This window comes from Plectropomus leopardus, chromosome 19, assembly GCF_026936395.1.
Source record: "Plectropomus leopardus strain MGB_pleo_1.0 chromosome 19, ASM2693639v1, whole genome shotgun sequence".
NCBI classification, from domain to species: domain Eukaryota; kingdom Metazoa; phylum Chordata; class Actinopteri; order Perciformes; family Serranidae; genus Plectropomus; species Plectropomus leopardus.
Window position 1 is genome coordinate 16667581 of NC_142194.1, and position 16668 is coordinate 16684248.

Genomic DNA, 16668 nt, shown 5'->3' on the forward strand with positions numbered 1-16668 from the left:
TGGGAGTCTTATCTGAAGCCCACAGAAAAAAAACAAAAAAAACAAATAAAAAAACCTGTTCATACTAGTACACAATTCCATATGGGGTCCATTTTTTATCCCAATTACCACCCACATGGGCCAAACATAAAAACGATGGGTGGGTCTTAATATAATGAACAACCTGACAAGTACACAGACATTTTTCATGGGGGATTTTTTTTACATTAATTTCATGCAATAGTGATAGAACGAGAATGTTTTAGATTAAAACTTTTCTCAAAGTATGTGAAATACAGAAGTGAATATTTTTGACCAACATTTTGCCAGGAATTTTTGCAGCCAACACAGCAACGCCATAGAGAGCAGTACAGAAAAGAGGAACAAGGAACAATACCAAAACAGCGTGAAGTTTTGACAACAATGGAGTTTTTTTTTTTTTTTTTTTACTGCAGCTCAAGGTACTAGTTAGCCCCACCTTTACCAGCTGCAGCATTACAAATGATGCTTGCACACTGACACATCAATAATTATTAATATGTTTCTAGAACCCCCTCCCTGAGCTACCACCTTATCGTGGTGGAGGGGTTTGCGTGTCCCAGTGATCCTAGGAGCTCAGTTGTCGGGGGCTTTATGCCCCTGGTAGGGTCACCCATGGCAAACAGGTCCTAGGGGAGGGACCAGACAAAGTGTAGCTTTGTGTAGCTAGTGTAGCTAACCCGGGTGTGGGAGGAGTTCGGTGGGGCCATGGAGAACGACTTCCAGACGGCTTCGAAGAGGTTCTGGACCACCATCCAGCGTCACAGGAGGGGGAAGCAGTGCTCTGTCAACACTGTGCATGGTGGGGACGGGGCGCTGCTGACCTCAACTTGGGACATTGTGGATCAGTGGAAGGAATATTTCAAAGACCTCCTCAATCCACCAACACGCCTTCCGGTGAGCAAGCAGGGCCGGGGGACTCGGGGGTTGGCTCCTCCATCTCTGGGGCTGAGGTTGCCGAGGTGGTCAAAAAGCTCCTTGGTGGCAGGGCCCCAGGGGTGGATGAGGTCCGCCCGGAGTTCCTCAAGGCCCTGAATGTTGTGGGGCTGTCGTGGTTGACACGACTCTGCAATATTGCGTGGACATTGGGGGCAGTGCCCCTGGACTGGCAGACCGGGGTGGTGGTCCCTCTTTTTAAGAAGGGGGACTGGAGGGTGTGTTCCAACTACAGGGGGATCACACTCCTCAGCCTCCCTGGTAAGGTCTATTCGGGGGTACTAGAGAGGAGGGTCCACCGGATAGTCGAATCCGGATTCAGGAGGAGAAATGCATTTTTTTCTGCCCTGGTCCTGCAACTGTGGACCAGATCTGGACCCTTGGCAAGATCCTTGAGGGTGCATGGGATCTTGCCAAACCAGTCCACATGTGCTTTGTGGACTTGGAGAAGGCACACCCCCAGAAACCAAATCAATCATTAGGGAACTTTTGGGGGAAAATGTAGGGAGCAGAGGTCAAAATAAATGTTAACTTATGTCACACTGTAGCTTAGCACATTAGTATATTAGTGTATTCATCATGCAAGACTGGACACACATATACTATATTCATTCCACATTTGCAATGTTTTTATATGTTATACAATAATAAATTCAATCCCGACAGAAAGATTTTTTGTGAAGAGAAATTAATTGATAAATGTTTGAGGTATTATGTGTGGGCTTTCAAGAATGGAGTTAACTTATCAGGAATCAAGGCAATGGGTTTGAATAGGGAGTGGTCACTGTACTTATTTAAAAGTGCACGAATGGCTGAGGATTCACAGAGACAAAAATCAAACCAGAGGAACTCTCAGCGCTTACTGGAGGCAAAAAATTAGAGACGGCACATTATGGCAGCCTGGACTGCGTGGATATTCCTTATGTGTACTGTCCTCGCTGGGCAAGGTGAGCTTTTTTTTTTAAGATACGAGTTTATTCTCTTATAAACAATAAATCCTCTTTTTTGAAACTTACTAGGGTTGGGCGATACGAAAAAAAGGTCACAATATTTTTGACTAAATACATAAAGATTGATTTTAACATTGTAGTTGTATATTGTTGTATTGAAGATATTGTAGGGTCAACTATTGGTGCTTTCATGAAATATTAATGCAATAACATTTTTGATTGAAAAAAAAGAAGGTTATAGTGGTTATATTGACTAAGTAGCTAGAGGTAAATTATCAAACGGCTGGAGCAGTCTGGTGAGTTCAGAAAATTCCATCACTTTATTGTGATGCAGCCTTAAAATCAGGAAAATACACACAATATCCAAAATCAAGGCATTATCTAGTCTCTAATCACTATATCGATATGTAATTAATATATTTTTCCCAGCTCTAGTGACATCATTAATGTATATAACCATCTGAAAGATCACTGTCTGCTTTATTCTGGTTTCCTGTGTAACTACTGGCTAAAAGCACTTAGGTGGTTTTCTAAGCCACCAAACCAGGTAAGCCACTGGCACTATTTAAATATTCTAAAAAGACAAGAAGTTTTCTGTAGAACTACCAACAAACATCATTATTGTTCATACTCATAGCCAAAAAAAAAGTGTTTTCTTGGTGTTTTTTAGTGTATTAAATTGAGATTTTGGGGCCCTTACTGTCACAAGCCTACCACCCTGAGATATCTGTACTCATTTACATTTATCAATATGCAAAAACCTTTTATTTAACAGTTAATCTTCCTCATTTTAACATTTTTTTTTTCAAAATCAATAAATTGTTTCTTCTTTATTCAATTTGAAAACTGGATCCAAAATATGAAAAAAAAAACCACTCCACTAACCCGAGGGTAGTGTCTCTGCTACGATGAAGACAAATCAATCTTGGTTGCGAAAGGATCGTTCACAAGAGGAACAAGATCATAAATTCAGATGGCACAATGGCCATGAGATTAGAATCTTTGGCTTCACTTTGAAAGATGAAAGCATTCATCTGTGCTGGCACAATTGTGTTGTTGGAGCGTTACACCTTCCTGTTGGTTGGCACAATCTCTCTCACAGCAGATATTCTAATCTGGTATAGCAGGAAGAGAACTGGTGAAACTGATGACAATAACAATGGCTCAGTTCTTTTAGGTGTCCCAGTTAGCTATTCAAGTGAGCCAACATGCAAAATACTACGTCTCCCTCTAAGTGGAATGCGGCTTTCACTATTTTTATTTATGTAGTTTTCCTATTATGGCATGTCAAAATTGCTACTGTGAGAGAAGCCTGAGGCCAGACCTTTGATTCTGTTATGGGTCAAATTGTTTATACTGTAAACTTGAAAATCAAGAAGAAATAGTGGATCAGAATGCAAAGAAAAATATGACAATTCTATATAAACACACCTAAATGACAAAATATGACAATATATGACTGAAACGACTTGTGCAATATGAAACTGCACTGTGAGAAAAAAACATCCTGTTACAGTTTGCAGGAAACATGATTATGCCATTTGACTGATCAAGTAAATCAGATATGACATACCTCAGGAGAAGTTGAGGAAGCAGCTGGGACTCTAGTGCCACCCTGTGTCTGTACTTCCTCATATCTACTACCAACACTACTATCAATAGAAAGACCTGCTTGAGTATAACAACATAGTGGCTTACAGATGTATTTAATTTTTTAAAAATCTCTCTTTCCTACAGGGTCCAGGGCTGAGGGTGAGCACAGTCATATTTCATATATTCAAGAGATAAAATGTGAACACAGCTTAAAATGAAAAACATCAGCCTCATTTCACTGCACTGACTCACAGCTGGTTTGCTCTGTCAGACTGTGGATTGGCACCTCTGAACACCAGGATAGTGGGTGGCGAGAACGCCAAAGCTGGGTCATGGCAGGCTGGCAGGTCAGCCTGCATTTTGCTGCGAATCACGTCTGTGGAGGGACCCTCATCAGTGACCAGTGGGTGCTCACAGCAGCCAGCTGCATCGTATTGTAAGAAAAACTGTAGCATCTGTTGCCTTATCAAACTGTGGCAGATGAGAAATCCTATGATTAAGAACACAATGAGTGTTTATGTGGACAAATTATTGTTGTTGTTGTTTTTCTGTGCTCATTTAAAACATAAGCAGTGTTATTAATTTTTATGTATACTCACTGAGTGACATTTCACTAGCAGCTTACATACATTTGTAGTCATTGCCTGCAACACATAAAGAACACACACACACACACACACACATACACATATAAGTCTACATGATTTTCATAAGAGCTGTCTTAACTGGGATTGTTATTGAATTATTCTTTCATCCAGAAACTTTCCCAGTGTATGGATTCTCTACTTTGGACGAGAGACTCAGTCCGGCCCTAATGTTAATGAGGTGAGCCGCACCGTGTCCCAGATCATCATCCATCCTGACCACAACAGTGAGCCATTCAACAATGACATCGCCCTGATGAAGCTCAGCAGCCCTGTCACATTCACTGATTACATCAGACCTATCTGCCTGGCGAGTCACTCCAGCCAGTTTCACAGCGCAACCCCCTGCTGGGCCACTGGTTGGGGCAGACGAGGAAGGGATGGTGAGTAATGGGATGCTGTGACTGTAATTATGTAATGCTTTTCTAGTCTAAATTACCACTCAAAGTGCTTTACAGTACAGGCATCATTCACACACACATTACCATACTGGTGACCATGGCTACCATGCAAGTAATGGTGAGTCAAAGCATGCGAACATGCTAACTGAAGATAGCAGTACCTGCTAAACATCAACATGTTGGCATTGTTATTGTGAGTAGGTCAGCATACTGACAAATGACTCTATATAAAGGTGGACAGTGCAGCTCCACTAAAGCTCACACTGTCCAAAAATGAAGCCAAAATATCCGAGATAAGGCTGAAGCCATCTGGCATTGTTGTCTTCATTTTAGCCCATTTTAGTGCCAGAATCTGCATAGCAGCCAGCTCTGCAGTTTTTAAATCCCCACCGTCTAACCAATCACGAGCACTGCTATGGATCATGAACACTGAACGAATTATGCAGCTGTCAATCATGACGTCAAACCCCCTTTATAGCATCAAATAACAGTTAACACCATACTCGTCAGAAAATTGAAAAACACAATACATATCAGCATGATGAAATATCTATATGTAAAATACCTATATCTAAATTTCATTGTACATGTACAATGACAATAAACATATTCTATTCTACTCTACTTATATTAGAGGATCCCTTTTCTTAGATAACATAGCTAGTGTTACACTGTTAGTGCTTTAGCATAGCTAAAGATAGGCAAGGCACTCCAGAGCATGCATAAATGTTATATTGTTTTAATAATAATTAAAAACCTGTTTTGAGTCCTTTACATAAAAATCAGTCCAAATGCTGTTTGGCTAATATGGAAAATCAAGGAAGGTCTCAGTTTTTAAGTTACAATCTGTTGACCCATTGACAATTAAAAACAATTAATAGATGTATAATGTTAGATACACTATTTTTATAATTGTTCCACAAAAGGCAAAAAACAGTGTGTATTTTGATATCATAATTTCTCTCCCACAGAGACCACGGCTGTCTTTGACTCACTGCAGGAGGTTCAGATTCCTGTCATTGGAGAAAACCAGTGCAGTTGCAACTTCTGCCAATCTGTAAACATCACTGACGAAATGATTTGTGCAGGACAAGAGAACAAAGGAGTGTGCCTGGTCAGAATAATGATACATTGTTGTATTGTTTACAATAGCTGTGCTGACTGTTTAAGGTTGTTTTTTTCTTCCTTCCAGGGGTTGGTTGAAAGCGGTATTATTGTTACCAGTCAATCAATTTCTTTTTTCAAATTTCACATGGAGTCACATAGGGTACAATGCCAGGGAAATGTAATCCCAACCTTTTTTGGCTCCTCCCAAAGCCACTGGTTCAGGTTAAAGTACTTTGTTTTTTCTTAGATCCCTCTATAATAATTTCAGCACAATAATAAAAACTTATATTTCTGCCAATAAAATGTTTGTCAGTGAGAATATCTTGGCTAGGTAAGGCTACTCCACTCTTATTCTGTGTATTATACCAGTAGTATTAATTGTTTTTGTTTTGTCTCTTCTTTTTTAGGGGGATGGTGGTGGACCTTTACAATGCAAACAAGACTCAAAGTGGGTCCATGCTGGCATTACCAGTTTTGGAGAACCTTGCGCCCTGGGTAATGTCCCTGATGTCTTTACCCGAGTGTCTGAATTCCAGACTTGGATCATGGATCAAGTGGCGGGGGCAAAGGTTAGCTTTGTGACATTCACCTCTATTGGCACCGACCCAGACGACGGCTTTGTGTGTCACACCCCAGTCTCTGAAAGTGCAACCACAGCAGCTCCAAATACGACTTCAACTACGTCTTCCACAGCATCAGCTGTTGCAACTGAGCTGGCATTCATTGTCATCTTAGTGACACTGTTCCTGCAACATTTTTTTCCATAGCACAATTTTGCGCTAACAACTTCTCAAAGTCTTGTCTTGTTGTGTTGGGTTCTGTTTGTCTTTTGAATCATTTTACAAAGCTTGCACTTATGTTAAATATCATGATGATTATAGAAGAGTCTGTGTAGTGAAAGTTTTGCCACAACTTCTTTGGAGCATGGTTTTTGTTTTTGTTGATTTTTTTTCTTTTTCTGAATTGCACTTATTTCTTTCCTGCTGGTCTGTTTTTATGTAACATAAACTTCTAAACTTCTTCTATAGAAAAAGCAATCATTTTCATGGACAATGGTATAAAACCACTCATGTTATCAGTCACACCACACTGCACTTAATATCAAAACAATTAATGAAGCATGGTCTGTTTTTTGTTTTGTTTGTTTGTTTTGTCTGTTGGGTTAAAATAAAACACTAAATCTATATTCTGCAACCAATGGCCTCCTAAATTAAATAAATGATTATGCTGCTCTCAGTGTATATGCTGTATGTAGCTTGACAGTCAGATAAATGCCTTTCCTGGCCTTTGGTTGATGTCTAGTGCTGGCAAAAAATGTTGCTGCACATTTGCAACACGCCCTTAGCATGTTTATTATATTACATTAATGCCTCTGGTTCCCTCCCCTCAAAGTCAATAGTTTTTTTGAAAGATTTTTTGGTTAGAAGCTTTAAATAAGGTCTATGGTTAGCTGAAGAGACTGTCACATTTCCTAAATCACAATTTCTAATCTTATTTACCAATATTCCTCCATAGCAGACTCAAATGCATACTTCACCAGACACTAAATCCAGCTGTTAAAACAGACACACTCACACGCACACGAAAATAAAAAAGGAAAGCTCAACTCACACTTCCGCGTCAATCCGGGGGAAAAAGGTGACATCCGGCAGCAGCGATAGTGAATCCTGCTGAGGAGGCGCACAAACATGCAGTCCTCTCCATAACGCATCCACGGTCCTTTCCGGTGTCATCACCAACGTCAGCTTTAGCCGACCACAGGGACACGCGCACAAACTTTTTGAGGTAACTGAAATTAAGCTACAGATGTGCAGCATTGTCCGCAGATATCCAGTGTTTGTCAGTATTTCTGCTGCTCCATTTTTTCTTCTGTCCTCCTGACCTGCCTGTCACTTCCTCCTCTATTGCGTGTTGTTTTCTCCCCGCATTCCCACCCTCTTCAGTCACCACAGGTGGCTTCACTGACTAACCAATCACATGAAAAAGCTCAAAATAAAGGCACAAACTGTTTTTTTGTTGTTGGTTTTTTTTTTTACATTTAATTTACCCCACAGTTCGCTTACAATATAAATTATTAGCGCCCCCAACACACAAACACACACACACACACACACAATAAAGTGTAAAGTAAAAAGTAAAGTAATACAATAACAATTAAAAAATCTGAAAAAAGTATACACACATACACATTTCTGTAATATAATTTTAAATATATAATTTTATAAGGCCTATAAATAGAGTTTTCTTAACATTTTCCACTATTTTTTCTTTTTCTTTTAATTTCATATCTCCCTAAAATAAAAATAAAAATCTTCAGGTCATTTTCTTGTCACCTATTTCTAAATTCTTGCAGTTTGTGGGGCATCTTTTGCCAAGTTGCTCAATGCCTTTACTTTTTCAAAAGAAAGAGAACAAATTTTCTTAGTTTTCAAATGTTTTAGTGCTTGTGAAAGGCGTCACAGCACAAGAGAACTGGCATGGATCCAGGTTTGAAAGAGTTCATTTCCTTAGGCCCATATTTTTTTCAATTATTATTTTAATATTTACTTATTTAATTAGGCCTATTTCTGGAATGGACTGATGGTTGTTGCGCTCTTCTTTTGTTTTGTCTGTGTTGACAGTTAGGCCTATTATGGTTACTTTAACATGACATGTCTGTGTGAGATGGCAGTATAGAGAAAGTTGCAAGAGATTAACTATATTTATGACTAATATTGTTTGAGCAGTGCATTAGTTGGGAGTCGGTTTTAATGTTGATTTTAGTTTTGATTAGGAAGTGGGTTAGAAATAGGGGAACTCATTTATCTGATTGTGTGTATTTTGTTTTTTCTGTTTGTAAATCCATGAAAGAGGGGTGGGGGGCTCAGTTCCATTAAGTATCCCAGCAAGCTATTCCAGTGAGTCAACATGTACAATACTAGGATCTTCCATAAGTGGAATACAGCCATCATTAATGTTATTGAATGCACCTGTGCTTATGACAAATTTCTTCTGTGAGGAAGTCCATCCCTTTCATTCTACACTACAGCTACACATGTAAAGATTACAGGCCACCAGTGTAAAAAGGTTTCGACTGGCCCAACATGAGGAGACACTCTAAGAGCAAAACAATATCTAACCCTACATATTTAAAGAGAGAGTGTGCTGACAGATCTACTGGAAAGTTGGCCATGTTTTGGACACTAAGTTGAGCTATAAGCCATCTGCGAGTGCTGCACCAGACTCACACAGGAGTCATCCCTCTCAAAGAGGACGCATGACCCACTAGAAGTGTGTGGCGCCACATCTATCTGCAGAGACTCTGCCTTCTGCCTATATTTTCCTATTTTCTGTGTTCAGGACATTCATGGGTGTATACCCCCACAGCACCCAGGTGAGGGCTTCCTGGCAGCAGCCAGGCGCGAAACCATAAGCAACAGACTTTCGAGAGACACAGTGCCAAAAAACAGAAGATATAGTGAGGCAAAATGAGAGTGAATCTGGGATAGGATTTTGCTTTCACTTTTGCTGTCGAATATGTTTACAAACAGTAATGGACAATCTTGCGTAGTGTACCTTTAACACTTTCATAATAAAAGAGTATTTATCTCTTATTGATTGCTTTTTAGATTTTTTGATCACTGTTTTATTATGTTGATCTATAATCTGTAAACATGACATCTATTGCACGAAGGATCCCTCCTTTAGATTTCTACCAGTTTTCTTTTCCCCGTTAAAAGGTTTTTTGGGCAGAGTTTTTCCTTATTAGCTGTGAATGTCAAAGGACAGGGGGATGTTGTATGCTGTAAAGTCTTCTGAGTCAAATTGTGATTCGAGATAATGGGTTTTATAAATAAAATTGACTTGAACTCTGTGGCAGTTATATTTGCGGGCACCACCAACTCCACCTTCTGTTTGCATGCAAATATAATATAATGTTGTGCAAAGACTCAAAAAGGAGATGAAGCAACATGTTAAGGTGAATATTTTATTCCATGGTACCAGTATAAATCACATACTGCAATTGATGGAATCAGACCAAGGAACAAAAAAGTACAAGTCTTTTAAAAACAGTGTGGGAATCTTCACCTGAAAAAAGTGTTTAAAAATAAAATGTGAGGGAATGGAGGCAGAACCTTTTTTTTTCAGAATCTCCATGCTGCAGCAACAACAAAAGAAACAGAAGTTTTTCTCCTTCGCTTGCGACCAATATGCTGTTGAAGGGCTGTTGTTTCGTAGCAGTGTCATGGGCGGAGCCACTGTGGACATGGCCTTTTCCATGGTGACGTTATATGGCGGTGAGGGGGTGGAAAGTGAGATGGTGAGTGTCCATGCTTAATAAGCGTGGTTGGCCACGAACAGTGACTCTCCGCCGGCAGAGCTGCCTCCAGAGGAGACATATTTGCCCTGGCATGCCTGGCTGTTAGCCTGGAAGAGATGAAAGGACAGTATTACTGAATGCATGGTACAGTAAGTGTGATGCTTACAATTCATACAATTCTCTGAACGAAGCTCTACAGTAGTAACACATTGCCATATACTGACATATTTTAACTTTTTTGACCTTTTCTTTTATGTTCACACATACCAGAGCTCTCTTGATGAACTCATCCTGGCATGCCTTTCCATTCTCCTTCTTGCCGCCCCATGCTTTGAGGGCAGAGGCCTGCAGGGCACGGCCGTATGAGAAGGTCAGGGCCCAGGGCCTGTGCAGAGGGCACTGGTTCATGGCGTTCAGGTTGATGGAGGCCTCCTCCTCACTCTGGCCACCAGACAGGAAAGTGATGCCTGTACAGGAAGAGCGTGAAACGTAAGCAATGCTCTTCTATAGGCATGTGAGTGAATGCTGTGCAGACTATTGTGACTGCAAAGTTTGCTAATGTGTGCATCCAGCTTACCAGGGACTGCAGGGGGCACAGTGCGGCGCAGGGCAGTAACGGTTGCCATGGCGATCTCCTGGTTGCTGTACTTGTGTGAGGAGGAGTGTCCAGGGGTAACCATGTTGGGCTTGAGAAGGGTACCCTCCAGGTAGACGTGGTGGTCGGACAGGGCTTTGTAGACGGCAGCCAAGACCTTCTCAGTAACGTACTGGCAGCGCTTCAGGTCATGGTCACCATCGGGGAGAATCTCAGGCTCCACAATGGGGACAATGCCGTGCTGAGGACAGCAGACGCAAGAGTCAGAACTTTAACGTGACGGGAGGCTGTTAAAAGCAAGTTGGCAAAAACTAAAAACTGCAATGGGGACATACTGTGCATGTCATGTATTAGTTCCTTTTTTTCTGTGGTTATTAGACTGGGTCCAGATTTGAGGAGGTTTTCTTAATCTGCTCTGTCATTTTTTAAAGTTATAGCACTGACTTTTTAAATCAGCACTGACTTTTTAAATGTTGTTTAAGAGCGTTATTATCTGCAATATACTGAAAGTGCGTGGGATTTAACATTTCTTTGTACAATGCAGATAAACATTTATATTTATATTTATTATGCCTCTGAGGTTAAGAAAGCTCAAACTATGAAGATAACTTATCAGCTCCACACAAACACACACACAGGAAGTAAGTGACGTGGTTGTGAAACTGAATTTATGTCATAACAAACTATAAAAACTGGTTTATAACAAATGAAGAATATGTTGAAGGAAGCGACCAATACAGCTTTAGGGGCTATTCGGTCTCATTTTAGTAATTTTGTGACACTCTGTTGTTGTTTTTTGTCTCTTTCTGTCTATTTGTGGTTGTATCTCTGTATTAAATTTGTATCTCTTTGGAGATATTTGTGTCTCTGAAGTAATTTGTGCCTCTTCATAGTCATTTTGTGTCTCTTTGTTGTCATTCTGTGCGTCTTTGTGGCTGTTTGTGTGTCTTTGTATTCAATTTGTGTCTCTTTGCAGTCATTTTGTGTCTCTATAGCATTTTGTGTCCAGTTGTAATAATTTTATGTCGCTTTGTGGTTGTTTTGTTTCTCTTTGTAGACATTTTGCTTCTCTTAGTCGTTTTGTGTCTCTTCATAGTTATTTTCTTTTTCTTTGCAGTTGTTTCATGTCTATTTTTGTGGTTTATGTGGTTTTTGTGTCCCTTTGTAGTCATTTGGTGACTCCCCTCAAGGTGGCGCCTTAAGGAGCTGCCTATGTCACCTATAGGAAGATCATCCATTGCATACTCAGATCTGTCCTTGTTATTGAGCTTGTAAAAAATCAAACCTATCATGACTCCACTCTGGTTTCATCATCTGTCCATAATCTTACCATCTGGCAGATGCTGGCATAGCGGGCCAGGACGTTGGCGTTCTCAATGATGGCCAGTCTTGAGGGAGTGGTGGGGGTGATCTTCAGCACACAGCGCCACTTGGCAAAGTCAGCACCATCCTTCTTGTACTGGGCGCAGCGCTCATACAGTCCATCGAGACCTGTGAAAGAGTGGAGTGGACACACAGGATAAGTTAGTCACAGGTTTTAAAAGATGTTGACTCTCTTTGTGTCTAAATCTGTTCTTTGCTCACCCTGGGTGGTTGTCTCGCCGTTGGTTCCGGCCAGGGGGACAACACCTTTGTCGACCTTGATGCCCACCACCATGCCTCTCTCTTTGAGGTGCTGGGGGAAGGGCTTGCCATTGTCGGTCTTCTGGTACATGGTCTCGTGGAAGAGGATGACGCCACCAATGCAAGGGTTGACGCGGTCATCAGCGGTGAAGAGGAGCTGGCGGTACAGCCTCCTGTTCTCCTCAGTGTTCTCAGCATTGATGCTCTGGAAGCGCTTGGCCACGCTGCCTGGAGGTTGTGGGGACAAAAGATAGATGAAAATTGGATCCTGTGTTGACTTCACTTGTGTGCATGTTTGAGCATTTTCAAAAAATTGGGATTTTTTTCCTGAAAAATGTACACTCAAGGCAGTCATAGTCATAGCCATCTATGTTTATGATTATTTAACAGTTTTTGAATAATGTCTTTATCACATTAACACATGCCAGCTCTGTGGATGCTTTCTAGACCAATCCTCCCCAACTGGTCCAGCAACTGGCTCCAGATTTCTCCTTAGTCATTAGGTCCACACATAAGAGAAATGACCACATATCTAATTTTTTTTGACAAAATGTAAATAACATGGGGGCTTAAAACATGCTGAGACAGAACATATTGAAAGAATAAAGTGCAATTTAAAAAAAACAGCGTTTCTTGCATTTGAAGACACTGCTGACTTATCCCAGACTTAAAGGAAAAAAGAAAATCACCAATTTTTCTCTTGAAATTTTGGGTAATTATTAATAACTTAGTCTTAATAACTTATTCTTTTTCTTTAAATATTTTGGCTATTTTTTTCTTTAAATTTTATGGGTAATTTCTTTTGGCACTTTGCATTTTCTATACATTTTTGGGTACATATTTTTTGTCTAAAAATTTTGAGGTGATTTTTAAAGAAAACGTGCCATCCAAACCCCAGGCCTGCCAAAATAAAAACTGCCAAAATGACACAACTTATCACAACCAGAAACTTTAAAAACAGAAATTATTGTTATATTAAATTTCCAGTAGTCTTTGTACAAATCATGTGGGATGACCAATTCATGTATTTTCCCGAGTCACTCAAAGGCTCAGAGAAAAATATTTGTAGCTTTGGGGAGAGTACAAAAAACAACCAAACAAACAAAAAAAACCCAACAGTTTCTCACAAACATGGACATGGTCGCGAGTCACTTTCAGCCTATTCAGAATGGACTAGTGACCCATTTTTGGACCACGACCCACCAGTTGGGAACCACTGTTCTAAACTGTTGGCAAGCAGTTGATTGCATTAATTTTTCACACTTCATCATTCATATGAAAGTTGCCCATCCCAAAAGACTCATTAGGGATTTTTATCTTCTTATGTGTTTATTTGACAGGGACAAATGCATGAAACTTTGCTTCATAAGTAATACAAAGTAGATGCTATTCATACAAGTTTCTAGCCAATTCTTTACCTGTGGACTCATCTGCGGCGAGGATTCCCTTGCCGGTAGCGACGATCCTCTGAGCAATGTCGCTGAGCTCCTTCTTCTGCTCAGGAGTGAGGAAGGGGTATGCGTGAGGCATCCTGACTCTAGGAGAAAGACAAGGGATGAGATGATAAGGAAATATTTCAGTTGGCAAGATCACAGTGCTACGATTAGGTCGAAGCACAGGTTGAAAAGTTCAACTGAAGTAAAACTGCAAAGCTTGATGTTTGGCGTTGTGGTCTTTCTTGTGAACGTATGGGAACGTCTCGATGAAACGATATTCTGTGTGTGAAGGATGTGGTGAAACAAGAGCTTGGCTATGAGGTTTGATGTTTTCCTGTCTGTCTTCTGTCTTGTTTAAAGTTAGACCAGCTGGTGCTTTGACTACGTGACTGCAGTTGTTGCAGCTATAACTTCCCCTGGACCATATGGCACTTTATGTGCTGGGGGTACACACTGTTCCTTAGGCACAATATGCAGCAGCACAAGGGATCAAGTGTCAGGGAGCACTCCACCCTCCTCTGCCCTACCCTTCACGAAGCCTATCTGACCAACCTTGAAAAAAAATCATGACAAGCATTCCATTTTCTAGCCTCTTATCCCTGACCTTTTCCTCCCCCCTTCACTGCCCCATCCCTCCCCATTCCTCTCTTCCCCCTGTCTGTGCCTCCACTATCAATTGGCTGGACTAAATATATACAGTGTACAGCACCGTGGCTCAGCAAAGAGGCATTACATAAAAGAGAATCGTGCAGCTTCACACTGCTCTGTTCAGAAATCATGCACACTACAGAAACATAACAAACCGGACAGTGTGGAAAAATGTAGACAGTTTAAACTTACTCAGACGAGTTAGTCAGAAAAAATGCAGTGGAAACTTTTCATCATGTAAAGGGGGAGTAGCAACAACCGGTAATGACAGATGAGTTAAACCACCTAATGATGACAATGAGTGGGTAGTGTAAAACTATATGTGCAAATACATATTGCTTAAGGAGAGCAGTGAACGTGTTATAGATGAGGTATTTCAGTCTGTTTCAGGTGTCAGATGTGAGAATGAGCAAAAACGCTTTCCTGTGGGTTAAGAACATGACACTCAGCTATCTCCACAGAAACCACAGATATGCTAGAGCTGTAAATCGGTGAAACAGAACTGCTATGAGGGAAAAGTTGCATGCTTTATAGGAACAAAAAAATTCAAAACACCAGTTAAAATGATGCATTCATTGCATAGAGATTTTCTCTTCTTTTACCTTTGAGTTTAGGAGGAGAGCTGAGAGAGAAGAGAGAGGGAGGGAGAAGATCCGGCCTTCGTCTGCGACACCCCTTACAGCCCGCTGGCCCTTGTATTTATCCTCCCATTGTGACCCCTCACATTTCAGCTGCCCAGCTATAAAAAGAACAGGACGCAACCAGAGATGACTCGTGACATTCAGGGGGACCGGGGCCGGAGTAACATGGTGGTGAGCAGCCAGTGAAAGGGCAAAGAGTGTTTCAGTGAATGGCAGAGAAAGCGGCAGAGTCAGGGACAGTTGGGGTGGAGAGTATCATGGAGCATGAGTAGAAATATTGTGTGAAGGTATAATATGACTAGGCAGGCAAATGGGTAGAATTTTTTTTTTTTTGACATAGAATGGCATGAAGGAATTAGCCACATGTTTACATGTTCCCTACATTGTCCTTAAAAAATGCATCCTCCAAACACATCTCTCTATATTCTTGTTTTTTAAATGATTTTTATGTCCAACAAATAAAAGATTTCATGCACGATTTAGCTGCAGCTGGATCAAAGTGCGTTGTCTAAAGTGAGCATCTCAGAACGCAGAGGTCAATTTAAAGGGTATGTGGAGGGAGATAACTTATATGCAGACTGTACTTATGGCACACACAGGCACACATGCACGCTCACACAGAGGCTTGAAGAGCATGTGACAACATCGCCAACCTGCCCTTAGAAATCAGATCCAGACCAACTACTTGGTGCACTGATCCTTGACCTTTTTTGTGACCTTTCTCAATGGTCTTTACTTGTCAGGAAAGGGTCAACAGGTGAGCTTAATGGCAAAGGTTGCACAAAGTCAAGCAGCACGGCAGTTTATACTTGTTTCATTTTCTCACTCAGATAGGTTGCCAGAGCGCACAAGTCACACTTTTGAAAGGAAGAGACCGTTTGCACCGATGAGTTGGTCAGAGCGTTGCTGACAATAGAGACAGCACTTTATTTTTGGTGAGCTATGATAGTAAAAGAGGGCAATTTCCTGAACAGAAACTGTGGGCTGCATTGATAACATGCAAAATTGGTGGTTTGCGCGCAAACTAGAGGGGTCACTTTGTCATTTGTCATCTATCAGGCAGGCAGGGCTCAGAAATTATTAGTGTGATTTTTTTTTTGGATGAAGCCATGTATAAAGTAATGCTGAATAGTATCTAATAATAATAATAATAATAATAATAATAATAATAATAATAATAATAAGATATAGAGGATAAACAATATTACTTATTTTTCCTCCTTATTTGGGGCCTTGTGAAATACCCATAACATCATACTTTAAGTTGAAGTACATGATGTTGATGGTTCAAAATTCACAGTAGATACCACCTACAATAATTTCGCTATTTCAAAATCATATATGAATGGGCGACAATAAACATGTATTTAATTGTTGCATCTTCATATTAGGACATTTCCTTCTGGGCTTGCTGCACTTTATACTTGGGTTTAACTTAAAAACATTGTCCTTATTTGTGGGCATTTTTTTTGTCTGTGCCATCTAGTGTAACAAAAACACAACATACCAATTGGTGTAAGAAGAAGATGGCAGACATCTCTGCCAAGTCACTCTACAGTAGATCAAAAATGGACAAAGTTCAAAATTGGATCACATTTTATGATTAAAACTCCTTTATTGATGCTTAATAACAGTTGTAGTTTGATATGGCATAGAAATTTGACACATTTGAGGATTAGCTACAAGCTAAACTGCTTTTATTTACAAAGTACTCATTTGGGGACACTGGGAGTTTATTATTGTTTGATGGCAGCATTTCACAAAGTTAAATTAGGC

The 16668-nt window shown here is 40.5% G+C and overlaps 2 protein-coding genes and 1 pseudogene across 5 annotated transcripts in view; 1 reads left to right on the forward strand and 2 right to left on the reverse strand.

Moving 5' to 3' along the window:
• The window catches only part of LOC121958818 (uncharacterized), a 37750-nt gene extending 30185 nt beyond the window's left edge, over nt 1–7565 (reverse strand). Inside the window, exon 1 of one of the 3 annotated variants that reach the window (XM_088070395.1) lies at nt 7261–7565. In XM_088070395.1, the coding sequence (XP_087926521.1) occupies nt 7261–7360 (100 nt within the window). In that variant the 5' untranslated portion in view covers nt 7361–7565. The remainder of the gene's footprint in view (nt 1–7260) is intronic. The other 2 variants (XM_088070396.1, XM_088070397.1) reach the window with 2 other exon arrangements.
• On the forward strand, nt 1780–7194 carry LOC148186334 (chymotrypsin-like protease CTRL-1; annotated as a pseudogene). The gene is made up of 6 exons (XR_015775066.1): nt 1780–1901; nt 3642–3656; nt 3769–3933; nt 4256–4524; nt 5514–5656; nt 6057–7194. The product of XR_015775066.1 is annotated as a chymotrypsin-like protease CTRL-1 (transcript).
• Nucleotides 7566–9602: 2037 nt separating the features above from the next.
• Nucleotides 9603–14990, reverse strand: aldoab (aldolase, fructose-bisphosphate A b). The gene is made up of 7 exons (XM_042507420.2): nt 14854–14990; nt 13586–13704; nt 12129–12395; nt 11875–12035; nt 10527–10785; nt 10217–10416; nt 9603–10056 (listed from the first exon to the last, which is right to left on the reverse strand). Exons 2-7 carry the CDS (start codon nt 13695–13697, stop codon nt 9964–9966), a joined length of 1092 nt encoding a protein of 363 aa, XP_042363354.2. The 5' UTR covers nt 13698–13704; nt 14854–14990; the 3' UTR covers nt 9603–9963.
• Between the last annotated feature and the right edge of the window lie 1678 nt (nt 14991–16668).

Excerpts from the sequence above, each read along its gene's own strand:
- aldoab (XM_042507420.2), bottom strand. The coding sequence starts at position 13,697 with ATGCCTCACGCATACCCCTTCCTCACTCCTGAGCAGAAGAAGGAGCTC. Across the intron at positions 12,036-12,128 it reads CGGCGAGACAACCACCCAGG|GTCTCGATGGACTGTATGAG; the intron begins GTGAGCAAAGAA and ends ACTCTTTCACAG. Across the intron at positions 10,417-10,526 it reads TGTGCCCCCTGCAGTCCCTG|GCATCACTTTCCTGTCTGGT; the intron begins GTAAGCTGGATG and ends CTTCCTGTACAG.